Raw genomic sequence first — 16961 nt, forward strand, 5'->3', positions numbered from 1 at the left:
GATGTCCACGGGCTAAAGAGAGAAAGATCACTCATGTCAATGCATTTGTTAAGCCTTAAGTGTGAAAACACAGACACACACACACACACACGAACACACGCACAAACACACACACACACACACACAGTACTATATCAGATTACTTTGTTTTTCAGAGCTTTTCTCTCTTTAAAGCAAATACTACAATGACAGCTAGCTGAGCCTTAAGAGAGATCAGTCGGTGTGTATATTCAGATGAAGGATGGGATTGCTGCGTGGTTCAGGATTTAGACACATTAAACGTCAGTGTGTTGCCTCTCACTCCCTCTCTGTACTTTCTGTGGAGCAACAATAAATACCTACAATAACCACTCGGGGTGCCAGAGGAGACATAACAATGACGATTCATTCCAGAGAGATGGCATAGACCAGTGGGCACAGAGGCTGCACGGTCCTCATTTATAACCTGTTATGAAGCTGTGTGGAGAACATGGGTGTCTGTAGGCTGTCTATAGACATCAGGATCTGTTGTAGGGCTCTGCTAGGGGGTTAGGTGTCCATCTCTCCTCTCCTCTTCTCCTCTTCTCTCCCTTCCCCTCCTCCCATCCTCTCCCCTCCTCTCCTCTCCTCTTCCTTCCCCTCCTCCCATCCTCTCCCCTCCTCTCCTCTCCTCCCCATCTCCTCCCCATCTCATCCCCTCCCTTCTCTTTCAGTTTCTAGTTTGTGAGGGCATGAGTCAGAGTTGGGGGACTGGGAGATGGGAAGAATGAGTGTGTGTGTGTGTGTGTGTGTCTGTGTGTGTGTGTGTGTGTAGTGCGTATAAAGGGAGGATGGGAGATGTGGCAGCAGAATGTTAGCTCCTGATAAGGGCATTAGTCTGCCCCCTGTGGGTCAGAGGGAGTCTAGCGCTGCGGGTGCGCACACACACACACACACACACACACACACACACACACACACACACACACACACACACACACACACCTCTTTGTGGAAATCAACTTTGTAAACACACCAACTGAACCCGTCTGAGACCAGCTGACAGTAGATAAGACTCCACCACAACAAACATCAACAACAAAACTTACTGTCCTTGGAGTCACTATCTGAGCTGAGCCCTAGCCTGGCAAATTGGTATGGCTCTCACTGGCTCTCACTCGCTTCTAAACACACACACACACACACACACACACACACACGCACGAGCACGCACACGCACACACATGCACACATGCACACACACACAAACTTTGCATCGAAGTTTCTCTGAAAGACGGAGCTATGCACATCAACGCAGCTCCATGCACTAAACAGACGGATTCCGGGGGGGCCAGAGGATGCTGCCAAGGCGGGGAGCTCCCCAGAGAGGCTGCCGTCGCTTTCAGGTGAGACATGAGAAGCATCCCACAGTAAACAGAGCGAGGCCGCCATTTACTCTGATCATTGACTGTGGGGAGAACAGCATACTGAGCCAAGTCTACACAATACCCCACATCTGCCATTCACATGTGGTAGGACACATGATAATCCCTTCAGTTTAGGAGATGGAACGGAGCTGTAGAGAGGCAACATCACCACAGCCCAACTAATGCCATACAGAGAGAGGGAGAGGAGAGAGAGTAAGAGAGAGAGAGAGAGAGAAACTTGAAGAGCTCTTTATTCACTAATAATTCGCACAATCAAGAAATAGTGTATCAAGAAATAGCGTATCAAGAAATAGCGTATCAAGAAATAGCGTACTGTACAGTATACATATAAAAAGCTTAAAAGTGTCCATTTAACAATTTCATCCCCAATTCATCTCTAGTCCATCCTCAACATTGCACAGCATACAGAGAGAGAGAGAGAGAGAGAGAGAGAGAGAGAGAGAGAGAAAGAAAGAAAGAGAGTGAGACAGAGGGAGAGAGGTACAAAGACCAACACCAGCCCCACATGATTTGCGTGCGCCCGTCATTTTGGTACGTTCACATTAAAAGCAATCAGAAACAGGCGAGTGAACGTAACAAAATGGCAGATGAATGCATGTGATCGGCAGGATTTCCGATCTCTGAAATGAACTCTGACGCACCGCGCCACACGTGGACAATGTGGAGGGCAGAAGTGATTACAGTGTCAACTCTTTTTGCAGCGGCTCCCTTCAGTTCGTTGCTCACTATTCCCAGGTCAGTCATGACTAGATTTGTTTTCGCCAATATAGAAAATAATATAAGTTGAAAATAATTAATTAATAAAACTTGGCCTGTGGTTCTCCTATTTTAGATTATTGTACAGAACATCTGCTTGCTGAGCGTGACTGACAGGCAGCCAGTGGGTGGGTTAGTGTGACAGGTGTGGATGTGTTACTTTAGGTGTATATGAGTGAGTGTGTGTGTGTGTGTGTGTGTGTGCATTGACAGGTGACCAGGAGTGTGGGAGTGATTGATGTGAGGAAGTGACAGGAGGGTGTGTGTGTGTGTGTGTGTGTGTGTGTGTTTTAGTACCACCTCAGTGGCCTTTCCTCCCTCTCTGCGGTACAGTGTGTGTATGTGTGTGTGCATGAGTGAGTGCATGGGTAGGTATGTGTGTGTGTGTGTGTGTGTGTGTGTGTGTCTCGATCCTCTCCCCTACCTCTAGGGTTGTTGAGTGCAGCGTCGGTGGCCTTCCCTCCCTCTCCACAGTGGCTTTGGTCAAAGGGCAGACACTGTTCTCCTGTCCCAGCCACCACCTCCATATTCCTGGCTGGGTCTTTGGGCTGGCCCAGGGTTCTGACCCGGTACACTCTCCGGCTGCTGGTGTCAGACACGTACAGGACCTCTCCCATTGGGTCCATGGCCAGGTAGTATTTATGGGCCGGGCTTGTACTGGGAGAAAACACGCACACACGCACATGCACGGACATGCACACCACACACACACACACACACACACACACACACACACACACACACACACACACACACACACACCCACACACACACCCACACACACACCCACACACACACACACACCACACACCACACACACACACACACACACACACACGAGAAACGGGTTAACAAAGCTATAAGTTTACTTAAGACATGATGTACACACCTCTAAAATGAGCGCTTGAGGGCTAGGTGGAACTAATTGTTTCCATAGGTTTTCAGAGGAAAGAGAAGCCTGTGTTGCCTTCATAGGATAAACACACAATTGTTTAATCACAGGCTGCCAGCTCACAGCGCACTAACCAAATGTGTGAGGAAGGAAAAAATTGAACGACGACAACAATGACGACAACAACAACCACCCTGTTTGTCCTCGTCCTCCTAATGACCCTCTACGACAATCAGAGCTGAGACATCCACGTTGCTACGTCTCATTATCACCTGCCTCCGCTGAGTAGCTCTGATTTGCCAGCGTTGTGTTTTCCTCCTGTATACGGTTAACAGGAAGACTCTGTGTGTTGCTCTGAGGAAATATCTAAGTAAGAGAGGTAATCATAGTTGTTTACGGTGAGCAGAGAAGTAATTCTCCGGTGTTTTGAAGCTGTGGGATGATGGGCACTTGGGCTCCCCAGAAAGTCAAATCTTTTGAAAAAGCTGCAGAGCTATGAATAATAAATGTGTTTGAGTTGAGAGAATAATAGTCAACAACAGAAGAGAAACACCAACAGAAATATACAAGACATCAGAAGCTGCTAGACTAACAGGCGAAGGGGCTGTGGTGAAATGGAAGAGCTGAGTGTGACATCTTGCCCTGCTCCTTCGTTTATCTTTGTCTTTGTTTCTTGTTATTCATTTATTGTTTCCTGTTTATTTTTGTGTTCCTCACCTTGTCTCTCGTTTCAGACACTTCACCACCTGCCCTTGTGTGTTTCCCCCCTGTGTGATTGTCCTACCCCGCCCTGATTGACTTTACTTGTTCCTCATCATCCTTCCCTGTGTATTTAGTCTGTGTGTTCCCCTGTCTCGTCTTTGTACCTTGTGTCAAACATTCCAGTGTTCTTTCCTAGTGTTGAGTATTCCTGGTTATTTTGATCTTTGATAGTTTTGCCTACCCCTTTTCTTCTTATCTGCCTGATTTTAACTGCCTACCTGTGTACCAAACCCTGCTTACCCTATCTGCCTACCCTGAGAATACGGGAGATCAGTCTACAGCTTTGTGCTGTAGGGTTGAGGAGGATGCAGTCTAAATAAGTAAACACACACACACACACACACACACACACACCACACACCACACACACACACACACACACACACACACACACACACACACACTTACATACATACGCACGCACACGCAGGCAGGCCCGTACACACACACACATACATACATACACATGCACATACATACATACGCACGCAGGCAGGCAGGCAGGCAGGCAGGCAGGCACGCACAAACCCACACCCACACACCCACACCCACACACCCACACCCACAACATCAGGTCATCTCTGTTGCAAGGTATGAGCCTTTGGCGTGTTAAAGGGATGGAATCTTTGTAAATCCCCTCTCCTTTCAAATCGGATAAACTCAGACACACCTCATATCACACCTGTCTAATCCTCTCTAACACTGTGTATAGGAAGCAGAGTCCAACACTGCCACCCGCGGCCTGATGCCAGCTCTGGGGCACTGCCACGTTAACCCAGCTCAGGAAGTCCTCCAAAAATATCCACCCAGTTTAACATAATCCAGCACAAAAACAATCCTCCGAAAATGTAGGGCAATTTCCAATTCACAAATTTCCTATCAATAAATCGGATAAAGTTAAAAGTGAATTGCAATGGAATTGACCCCCCCCAACCCCAATGCGTGGGGGTTTAGAAGCACGTGTTCAGCACCACAACCCAGAGTCAGTGAAATAATGACATGTTCTTTCATGATGTGGCATGTCTGTATTCTCGGTTTGTTTCAAGTTGTTGTTGTTGTTTATTAGGATCCCCATTAGCTGCTGCACATGCAGCCACTACTCTTCCTGGATTCCACATAGAACATAAAACACATGACCGAGCACAGAACAGCTGTAGACAAGAACAACGACATCAGGTAATAACACATTCAATAAACCAACAAATACAAGACAAAGATGAGAGAGTCACATATCGTCTAGACATTAACCCTCACCTGTGTCTGGTGTCCCGGTTCCTGGTGACCAGCCGTCACGGAAGGGTTGAAAGGAAAACATCAAACATCTTCACTTAGAGACGAGAGTCAGATTATAAAAGACAGACTAAACAGACAGGCCAGTCAGTTTGATATCACAAACAGAGAGAGTCAGATTATAAAAGTCAGACTAAACAGGCAGGCCAGTCAGTTTGATATCACAAACAGAGAGAGTCAGATTATAAAAGTCAGACTAAACAGGCAGGCCAGTCAGTTTGATATCACAAACAGAGAGAGTCAGATTATAAAAGTCAGACTAAACAGGCAGGCCAGTCAGTTTGATATCACAAACAGAGAGAGTCAGATTATAAAAGTCAGACTAAACAGGCAGGCCAGTCAGTTTGATATCACAAACAGAGAGAGTCAGATTATAAAAGTCAGACTAAACAGGCAGGCCAGTCAGTTTGATATCACAAACAGCGATGCTGGGAGTTGGTTTAGGACGCTTCGCCAGTCGTTCCATCAATTATTAACCCAAACAGGAAGCTTTTTGGAGTTTATCTCCCAGAGGACATTGGGATATCACACAGAGTTTGTGTGTGTGTGTGTGTGTGTGTGTGTGTGTGGAAACCTCAAAGTGAACCAGCCATATTAGTCAGAGCTATGCTAATAACACTGGGGAGTTATATAACGTGTGATGTACTGTCGACTACTTTACAGGACAAATGGCTGTACAATCCCATTACCATGCTCTCCGCTTCAGAAGAGACGCAAATAGAAAGTGCGCTTCTAGCACAGCAGGGGACATCACCATCACCATCATCATCTTCGTCATCTCAACACTAGTCCTTGTGCTTCATCTATGGACGGTGTTTGATTGTGTGTGTGTGTGTGTGTGTGTGTGTGTGTGTGTGTGTGTGCGCATGTGTGAAAATGCTGTATCCCCAATTCCACCAGACGCTGCTACGCAACATCAATTGAATGTATTATTATTATTTATTAATCCCGGTGTATAAGAAATAGAAATGTAGGCCTACTGTTTTCACCACAAGAGACATGCAGCCCGTACTCTGCCAGCGCGATATGACTGGACGTCTATTTTCTGACGATCAAACACAACCCAAACTTTGTTTCGTTTCTCTTTTTTCCTTCTACGACTTGCTGTTTAAAGGAGGATTGAAACCAAATGAAGCACAAGCCATTGGATCAGGCCCAACTCATCCACCCATGTCTCACTTGAGCTCCAGTATGTTGGAGGTGTATCCGTCCGGGTAGACTCTGCGGATGAAGTTGAAGTCTCCTACATACAGAGATCCGTCAGGACCACAGGCCAGCGCCACGGGGGCAAACAGCATGGTGTCCCGGGCCGGACCACTGCAGACCGGACCGCAGGGGACGCTCCGGTAGAAACCATTCCCCATCACCGTGGAGATGACGGGGGGCTGCTGGGAGAGGAAGACGTTCTCCCCGTTCCCCTTGTGGAGGATTCCTGAGAGGAGACCAGTCATAATATTATTGTATGTGTGTGTGTGTGTGTGTGTGTGTGTGTGTGTGTGTGTGTGTGTGTGTGTGTGTTCTGTATCTGGGCTAATGTATTTGATATCCATACACCCTGCCGAGATGAAAGACACAAATATGATTTTCTAAAAAAAGAAATATAGTACAATGATAAACTAGATCATGATATTTGGGCAATTGTGTGTGGTTGTGTGTGTGTGTGTGTGTGGTCTCCAGAGTGATCGGGGTTGAAGTAGACTGAACAATGAAGCTGTGTGTGTGTGTGTGTGTGTGTGTGTGTGTGTGTGTGTGTGTGTGTGTGTGTGTGTGTCTGTGTGTTAGAGTATGTGCATATGTGTGTGTGTGTGTGTGTGTGTGTGTGTGTGTGTGTGTGTGTGTAAACTCACCACTGTGTATATTGAGAGCGTGATGTTTGTCCAGTGACCAACCTCCCAGGTCAGATGGTACTAGCTCAAAACCTTGCATCATCGCTGTCCTCCTCTCCCACTGTACCACGCCAGGACACGACTCATACTCATATCCTACTGACACTACAACACACACACACAATCAAATACAATACACAGATATAGCACAGGGGCTACTGTATACACAGTGTAACAAGCTCTCTACAACATATCAAGAATGGGGAGAAGGTCAGATGAAGTTCAGTACAGCAAACACCATATAATCACACTAATACATGTACAACTGTATGACTCACAGTCCACACACACAAACGCACACACACATGCGCACACACGCACGCACACACACGTGCGCAAGCACACGCGCGCATGCACACGCGCGCATGCACACACACACAATCCCCTCTACAGAGGGAAACATGAAAGGGCTGTAATGAGCAATCATCAGTGAGAGAGCAGTCAAGAGAAATGGAGGCGTAATCAGGAGAAGCCGCTCCTTATGAAGGACCTAGAATTAGCTCCTTGCCCTGCGCTATAATGATACGCTGTCTGGAGCACTCCACTAGAACAAACAGCTAGCTCCCAAGGCTTCGGTTCAGCAGGCTACACAGGGCTGCGACACCAATTTACCACTTCAGTCCCTGAATACCTTTAATGCAGCCGGTGACACACAAGGTTTGATTTTTGTGAGGAAAATCACAGAGAGTATGTAAGTGGTGTTTTAGAACACACACGTTCTGGTTTTGATGGAGCTGGTATGAGTGACAGATTAGTAATGAGGAGATTAGCTCTTGCATCACCAACGGCACGCTAACACAATGGGGCTGCTCCGATACAACGCACGACATCTACCACACACACAGGCAAGCGCGCATGCGCGTGCACACACACACACACACACACACACACACACACACACACACACACACACACACACACACACACACACACACACTGGTAAAACTGTTTCATTCCCCTCCTGCTGCAGCCTCAGGCAATATGCTGCAGTCATACAGCAAACAGAACAGATCTGTCTGTGAGAGCCAACGGAGAGACAGGGACAACACAGAGAGGGGAGAGAGGGATGAGAAGGAGAGAGGGATGACAGAGAGAGGGGAGAGAGGGATGAGAAGGAGAGAGGGGAGAGAGGGATGAGAAGGAGAGGGAGAGAGGGATGACAGAGAGAAAGGAACAACACAGAGAGGGGAGAGAGGGATGACAGAGAGATAGAGAGAGAGAGAGGTGAGAGGGATGACAGAGAGAGAGAGAGAGAGAGGGGAGAGAGGGATGACAAAGAGAGGAAGGATAAAAGGTGGGAAGAGTGATTGTGGAGAGAGCCGAGAGGGAGAGCACGGGGAGGACCGAAAAAGGGAGGAAAGCGAGGGAAGATAGAGGGAGACAGAAGGGAAGAGAGAGAAACTGAGGGATGGGGAAGAGAGAGAGGGATAGAGGATAAGCCAGTAGCAGTCCATACCTGTAGCCTGGGTGAGTCCCCAGACCTCCTGGCCGTACACATCCGTCTTGTTCCAGACCAGCAGGTGGACCAGGCCTGGGGCTGCAGGGTACCAGCGCTGGTACACCCTCCCCTGGACAGACGCATGGACATGGACCCTGGACAGACTCCCCAGGGGGGAGACGGGGGAGGAGAGGGAGGGAGGGGTGAGGAGGACACGCAGCAGGGAGAGGTAGCCTGCTGAGCGAGTGCTCAGGTAACTCAGCTTCACAAAGGCCCCTGGGATAGGTACCTCCTCCTGCACTGCCTGGAGATGAGAGGGATACAAATAAAGTTGATTCAATCGTATTCTCCCTCCGCAATGTTTGTATTTATTAATGCTATTAATGCTAAATGCTAAAATCACATAACGTTTTTCGTGTGATTTTCAAATTTGCATAACAAGTTATTGGACTGCATAATAATTGTGTAGGTCTGTAGAATAATGGTGTCCCCGTTGTAGCTGTTGTGTATTTGTTGTATACTGTATAGCATTTCCTGTGTATTAGTTGTGTATTGGGTGTGTAGTTGTGTATTGTTTTATACTGTATTTGTTGTGAAGTTGTATATTTGCTGCATACAATATTTGTTATGTATTGTGTATTGGTTGTGTAGTTGTGTATTGGTTGTGTATTTGTGTATTGGTTGTGTTGTTATGTATCTGTTGTGTATTTGTGTATTGGTTGTGTTGTTATGTATCTGTTGTGTATTTGTGTATTGGTTGTGTAGTTGTGTATTGGTTGTGTAGTTGTACCTGTAGTTCAGGTATGACTGGCCCTCTCTCTTCACACGCCCCTGTGTATCTGGGGAGCGGGGAGGGCATGACCAGAGGGTATGGACTCAAAACACTCCTGATGTCACACTTGAGGGGCAGGGCTTCCACCCGGGCCATGGTCACCTGTTCCAGAACCAGGAAGTCATTGCTGGGCGCCCATACGTGGCGTGTCTGTGAGAGGAAGGGTGGGCGCTGGAACAGCAGGGTCACGGACACAGCCCCTGAGGTCACCAGGTCAAAACTGGACCAATGAGAGAGAGAGAGAGAGGGGGGGGAGGGAGAGAGAGAGGGAGAGAGAGAGAGAAGTCAGAAGAGGAGATACAGTATGTATTACTGGGCTCTTTGCTGATCTTTCTGTGTCCTCCCACCTTAGAAAAGATAAATACTGTATCATCAAAATAAAGCGTGTGCGTGTGTGTGTGTGTGTATGTACGTGCATGTGTGTGTGTGTGTGTGTGTGTGTGTGTGTGTGTGTATATACCTTCCATCCTGTCTGCTGATGGTGTATCCATACTCAGGGTGCTGTAAAAAGGTGACATTCACTCCGACCAGAGGAGAGCCGTCCTCTAACACCACGTTCCCTCTGATGACGGCCACACGGCTGGGGAGAGAGACAGAGGACAGGACAGCCCAGTACGTCAGACTGATAGAACGGGATGATTCACACCAGTCTCTGGTCCACCACTGCAGAGAGAGCAGGCTCCTGACACATGTCGTACACATCTGTACAGTGGAGGCTGGTGGAGGTAGAAATCGGAGGACAGGCTTATTGCAATGCATTACAATGAGCCCGTCCTTCGATTTCTACCTCCACCAGCCTCCACTGGTGTAATATGCTGCTCCGGCTCAAGATTTGGCCATCCACCAATTCATCCAGAAACCCTCCAAGCAACTCTATCTATTTAAGTACCGTACAAAAATCAAGTTAAGGGCTTAACTTTAATAAGGTTTTTGAGGTGCAGTAATACTCAAAACTTCTCCTGTCAAACAAAGGGATCAGGGGTCAATTTCAAAGCTGCAGAGCAGTACTACTTAATTTCTCCTGACAACCAAGCTGCAAAGCCCTGAGATCGTAACAGAAAAACAGAAAATCCATGTTTGTCGGTCAATCTTCTGTTCATGAAAGAAAAACATTTGTTAAATGAAGAACTTTTCTGATCTAGGAGAGGAGTGGGCCTGGATTTTTAAAATAGATAAAACTATTTTAGCTAAGAAGCTTTTGGTAAACTTTCTTTTTTATTGGTGTGAAATAGGATGTTAAAAATTGAAATAGCAACCGAATTGGTGGAATAGAGAATGATGGATTCACACACACACACACACACACACACACACACACACACACACACACACACACACACACACACACACACACACACAAACCATAACCCACCCCCACATACACACACTAACCATAACCCTCCTCCCACACACACACACACACACAGATGGGTCCTGTGTGACTGAGTATTTGGCTCCTCAGCAGAGGTGATAAATGAAAGAGGGCAGGGTTTCTCTGAGTCACTGCGCTGGCCCGTTTGTTACTCCAACCCTGAAAGCAGCAGCCATCGATTTCCCCTCCGAACAACAGCCACGTAATTAATTTATTTGTTTATTCTAAAAAGTGAGTAACGGAAAAAAAAAACATTTGCCATTTTTCAGGGAAGCATCACTTCTCGTTTTCCAGTCCAAACTTTCTAGGTCATAAAGGCTGTGAGATATATTTCCCCCGTGGCTGGTAGTGAGAGCTCACTGAAATATTTATGGGACACTTTTACGACCAGTGTAACGGGATGACACATAAAGCATAAATATATAACAAACAAACTCACTGTGATTGGTTCTAGTCTGGCAGAGAGACAGACAGACAGAGGACAATGCACTGGAATAAATGACCTGTTGCCTAACCAAGAGCTCACACATACACACAGACGCATACGCGCACACGCACGCACGCACGCGCGCACACACACACACACACACACACACACACACACACACACACACACACACACACACACACACACACACACACACACACACACACACACACACACCCTCCCACAAAAGGTTTAAGAATTGCCACAAAGGCCCACGTCAGCACAGTCCACATGAGTCCTATTTCCCCGTCACACAGCCTAAGGGTACATAAAGGGTACATAAAGGGTACACGCACCTGCTGTCCAAGGGCAACTCCCCAGGGAGAGTGTGTGTTGCTGCCTTGCCCAGGAGGAAGTGAACACGCTGGTAGAAGCTGAGTGTGTGTGGGGGCGAATGGGCCGGCGGGGTAACAAGAGGAGGGGGGCTCAGCTGGAGGAGCGCAAAGGGGTCCGGAGAGCCTTGGCACAGCGGGTCAGAACTACAGCTCGTCTGCTCACAGCAGTCTGGATCCACACAGTCCACCAACCCGTCTGAAATAAGCACACATGCACACACACACATGCACGCGCACACACACACACACGCACACTATTCAGACCTCTCCAGGGCAGAGACAGAGACATCCAGATATTTCTGAGGGTCACAGGTTCAAGCATGTGTGTATGTGGTTTGAGAAAGACCAGCTGGCATATACAGTTTTATCTATTTCATCTGGTTTAGACACATCCGTTTTAACCAACCATTCCCTGATATATGCCCACGCATCAGGCTGTGGTACGAGATTAGCAGGGAAAAGGCGTGTGGTTTTGAAAAGGCAAGAAATTGTGTTGACATTTAAAATGCATCTGACCACAGAGCCAGTTGGTAAAGGCCAACGGCATTCTATAAGACCCCTTCTCTTCTGTATTTCACGTCAGTCAGTCATCACTCAAAACTACATTTGCCAAGCACAAACGCTACATTTGGTTCGTATGAATCGGAGTCTATAGATATTTTGAAAGCTCTTTACAATCTCAGATTATGGGCTATATGGTGATATTACCTTCTTCATATCTTCAGGTTTGAGAGATGTTGGGTGTGTGTGTGTGTGTTTGTGTGTGAGAGGGAGTGAGAGAGAGAGAGTGTTTGTGAGAGAAAGGGAGACTCTGTGAGATGTGGCCCACAGCAGTGTGCCATATTGAAGGCTCGTTTGGGTTATAAATTGTGTTTTTAACGAACTGGCAGTCTTGATGATCCTCCAGTCTGATTTAGAGGAGTAATTGAAAACAGATGAGTACCGCTTTATTCCCTGATAGGGACTGATAGCATCTACCATCTCTGTCCATCTTCAGACAAGAGAGAGATAGCCCAGTGTTTATCTGTCAATTGTCTCTGAGAGCTGGATTTGATTACACGATATAATGCCGCTGTATGAGTGGTGGAGAAAGAGTAGAGATTAATTGTCTCCATAGGACTGTTTAAGAGAGACTCAAGGTGGTATAATTATCTACAAAGCCTTTGAATCATGTGGAAATGCATTTTTACTTTGTCGGCATGGTTTCCTTGAGTAGATATATCTATATATTGAGGGTTCTAGATTAATTTGGTTGTGTTGTGAAGAAGAGATGAGATGGTGTACTGTAGATAGATAGAGAGGGTGATGAAATGGGGTGAGAGTCATAAAAACAGACAGAGTGAGAGTGATAAAAAGAGAGAGAGAGAGAGAGAGAGAGAGAGAGAGAGAGAGAGAGAGAGAGAGAGGAGGGGGGTTTAGATCTCATATTATTACTGTCATAAAGAGAGGACTGAATTTGCGCTTGCGTTGCTATAGTGTTCATGGGAGGAGGTTAACACCCATGGCACTATTCAATCAAACCCACTGTCCAGGTGTTCACGGTTTCATCTGGATCTACAGTATGTATCATTAATACATCAGATTAATCAGAAGATTACCTCTGACGAAAGACACACTGTCAAAATAATTATATATATATATATATATAAAATTAAAAATCTACAAGAACGATCGCGGCTTGAAGATCCACCAAGTGAGGATGAAGTGTCTGGCGGGAGGGAGGGAGAGAGGAAGAGGAGAGCCATCCGCAGTACTATAAGTAGCATAAGTAGTATCATAAGTAGCTAACCACCTGGCCACAAGCTGGGGTCTGATCAGCCCCGGCTGGGTCACCTGAAGGAGGGTGTATGATGTTGAAAGACCCAAAACACCCGATGATTCCAGGAACATCACTGAAGATGTGTCCAGAGGCATCAGTAGAAACAAAACAGCCAAAACATATATATATATATATACACACACACACACACACACACACACACACACACACACACACACACACACACACACACACACACACACACACACACACACACACACATATATATCCGCTGTTTGTCTGTTCTGGTTTAATTGCCCAAATATCCTCATCCTGTCTGATCTAGTTTAATATCCTTGTATTTCTTTTTTTAGAAAATCATCTTTGTGTCTTCCATCACAGCAGGGTATATGGATATCAAAGACATTAGCCCAGATACAAGACACACACACACACACACACACACACACACACACACACACACACACACACACACAGAAATGGCATTGATACAGTATCTGTGACTTGGGGCCCTATTACAGACTCTTGCATGGATCTGACCAGCAGGGTTCTACAGTTCTCCACAGAGTTCACAAGGACAGCCAAGAAGGAATGAAAGGGTGAATGAGAGAATGAAAGAAGCAGCTGGGAGGAGAGGGCAGTGAATCTCTTCATTTTCCAAAGGGAGAAAGGAAGAAAGAAACAGACAGAGACGGACAGACAAATAGTGTTGATATAGATAGATAGATAGATGCATAAGTAGATCATACTGTACCTCCATCGTTGTCAGTTCCGTCGTTGCACTCTGTCTCCATGACGACACTGCAGCCAGGGCCGCTCCATCCAGCTTGGCAGACACAGTGCCACCCACTCTGCTCCAGGGTACAGCGGCCATGCCCACTGCATAGCCCCGGGCACCCATCTACAACACACACAATCACTCAACATGATACTGTGTGTGTGTGTGTGTGTGTGTGTGTGTGTGTGTGTGTGTGTGTGTGTGTGTGTATATGTGTGGGTGTGTCCTGTATCTGTGCTAATGTCTTTGATATTCACATACCCTGCTGAGATGAAAGATATGAAGATGATTTAAAAAAATTAAATAAAATACAGAACAGGTGTGTGTGTGTGCGGGGGGTGTGGGGGGGGGGGGGGGTTGAGGAGGGCAGGGGGTAAAACAAAAACATTAACGATGTCGAACAAAAAATAATTACCTTTCACTACAACATCCAAATCGTGTGCAACTGCATAATGAGGAAAAATAATATGAGAGAGTTAAAAAGAGAGAATCTATCAATCATACCTAATAAGCAGAAAGAAAGAGTTAGAGCTATTTATGAACCATGTTTAATAAGCATAAAGATAGAAGAGTTTGGGACTGGTGTAGAATATGTATCATATGTTTAATAAGCAGAGAGAGAGACTGTTACATTCTGCTTTATATGTTAATGGATAACAAGCAGAGGGTCTGGTACATATGGATCACATTAACCCTGGGTGTCTAGGGAGATCATTAGATCAGCCTCTGAGACTGCACACCTGCACATGCACACACACACACACACACACACACACAAACCCCCAATGAACAGCTCACCCATGGTGCAGTGCTCTCCCTCCCATCCCGGCTGGCAGACGCAGGTCCCGTCATGGCATTGGCCGTGTTCCTCACAGCGGGGGTGGCATGCCCTCTGGTCACATGGCGCGCCCACCCAGCCCTCCTCACACTGACACTGGCCCTCAGAACACACACCGTGGCTGCTGCATGTCACCGGGCACAGCTCTGCATGGGGAGGGAGTGTGTATGTGTGTGTGTGTGTGTGAGGGTGAGGGTGTGTGGGTGAGGGGAGGAAGGAGAGGGAGAAAGAGAGAAAGAGAATGAATCCATAATAGCAGGTAAATGATTCATATTTGCAGTGCATATTTAAACTGCAGGGACTCCAATTCCACACTGTTATTATTTTCTACCGTTCTGATGATTTGGAGCATGTGTTAATATCTCTCTCTCTCTCTCTCTCTCTCTCTCTCTCTCTCTCTCTCTCTCTCATTATCTACTAGAAAAAAAAAAAAGTAATTTCAATTTAAAGAGTTTTCCGGTCTCTATCAGAATGGCATTAGCTTAACCATGCTTTAACAAGACCTATATATATATATATATCATTTCCCCTGTGAGGGAACCGTTTGATTAAAATGCAGGCAGGTCCAGACCTTGCGGAGCTGAGGAACAGCAGTCCATACAGCAGTGCTCACAGTAAAGCAACGCTTTCAGCACTAAATATAGTTGAATGGCTTGTGATTTGCATACTCTCCAGTACATGAATACAGTCAACGCTATGGGGTGGTGAGCACTCACCTCAAATCTAACAATACACCATTCACTGTAACTATATTCACAGTATGGTTGTAATAATAGTGTGCGTGTGTGTGTGTGTGTGTGTGTGTGTGTGTGTGTGTGTGTGTGTGTGTGTGTGTGTGCATGTGTGTGTCAGACTAACCGCAGGTCAAAGAAAATATAAAACTAGGCTATAAGCTATATATCGAGGACAAAAGAAAGGAAAATACTCGCAGGCTTGAAACGACCATTTCCCCCTCTGTCAGCATCCGCTGGCCATATTCAAGGACAAAGACACACCTCACACCTCCAGCATTTGCGCTGTTCATTTCACACATCTCCCTCCCTCCCTCTGCTGGATCATCCTGCTGTTCCCCTCTTTAGGATGTCCACTAATCTGACCCCACCATCTGTGGATGTGATTGAAAATGCTAATACAGTGTAGCAGATGTTTTCAGGCTACAACTCGGCGTTGGTGAGAAAATGTTACAACCCAAATTATATCACCACAGTCGTTTTCCCACCTCTGAGGAGGAAAATCCATGACTCTATAATGGTGTGCATGTCTAAGGTATATTGCTATTTAATACACTTATTTTCCAAATGAAACTTGGTTAATGTTCGGCATATACGTATCTGACTTGTCTTGAGAGAGATTGAGGCCTTGGAGCCAAATCATTGACAATAAAGAAGTCTCTAACAGAGCCCTTAGCCATTGTTGTCCTCTCATGAGGCTGAGAGACTACTTTGTGTGTGGTAAATGCAGAGTTGAGAGAGTGTTTGAGCGTGGGAGACTCTAGTCTGCTGGAGGGGAAGAGTCATGAGGAGAAATCTCATTTACGCCCAGCATGGAGGAGAACACACACACAAACACACAAATACACACACACACGCACACATACGCACACACACACACACACATGCACACACGCACACACACATGCACACACGCACAAATGCATGCACGTACGCACGCAAAAACAGGCACTCACACACAAATACACTTTATTCCACAGTGTGGAGCCTTGGACTGCTCTGATTCACGTCTCAAGTTGTATTAGAAAAATTCCCTGAAAAAGGTCTTCAGCAAGCCCATGCATGAATATCATAATCACACACAGTTGGGTTCGGCTATGAGAGAGTGTGTGTGTGTGCGTGTGTATGTGTGTGTGTGTGTGTTTTGAGTGTGGTGTTCTGGATTGGCAGTTGTCACCTGTGTAGCAGTCTGGTCCGGTCCAGTTGGGTTGGCAGGCACAGGTATCAGATTCGGGCAGGTAGGTACCATGAGCAGAGCACTGGTCCTGACACGCAGGCAGGGGGTCGTTACAGCTCACTCCCACCCACCCTGGAGAACAAACACACTCCCCACGCACACACACACCGTGCCCACTGCACTGAGGGTCTGCACAGTCCA

The 16961-nt window shown here is 46.5% G+C and overlaps 1 protein-coding gene across 1 annotated transcript in view; it reads right to left on the reverse strand.

Annotated features, from left to right (window-relative positions):
* The window catches only part of LOC310816136 (teneurin-1-like), a gene marked incomplete at its 5' end in the record, with an annotated part of 101666 nt that overhangs the window by 28088 nt on the left and 56617 nt on the right, over window positions 1-16961 (reverse strand). The window contains 12 exons of the mRNA XM_083686149.1: window positions 2587-2819; window positions 5071-5091; window positions 6286-6538; window positions 6954-7097; window positions 8449-8734; window positions 9221-9482; window positions 9723-9842; window positions 11418-11652; window positions 13991-14137; window positions 14430-14459; window positions 14813-14998; window positions 16761-16961. Of these exons, the coding sequence (XP_083542275.1) occupies window positions 2587-2819; window positions 5071-5091; window positions 6286-6538; window positions 6954-7097; window positions 8449-8734; window positions 9221-9482; window positions 9723-9842; window positions 11418-11652; window positions 13991-14137; window positions 14430-14459; window positions 14813-14998; window positions 16761-16961 (2118 nt within the window). The remainder of the gene's footprint in view (window positions 1-2586; window positions 2820-5070; window positions 5092-6285; window positions 6539-6953; window positions 7098-8448; window positions 8735-9220; window positions 9483-9722; window positions 9843-11417; window positions 11653-13990; window positions 14138-14429; window positions 14460-14812; window positions 14999-16760) is intronic.

This window comes from Argentina silus (assembly GCF_951799395.1).
Source record: "Argentina silus genome assembly, chromosome: 15".
Lineage (NCBI taxonomy): Eukaryota > Metazoa > Chordata > Actinopteri > Argentiniformes > Argentinidae > Argentina > Argentina silus.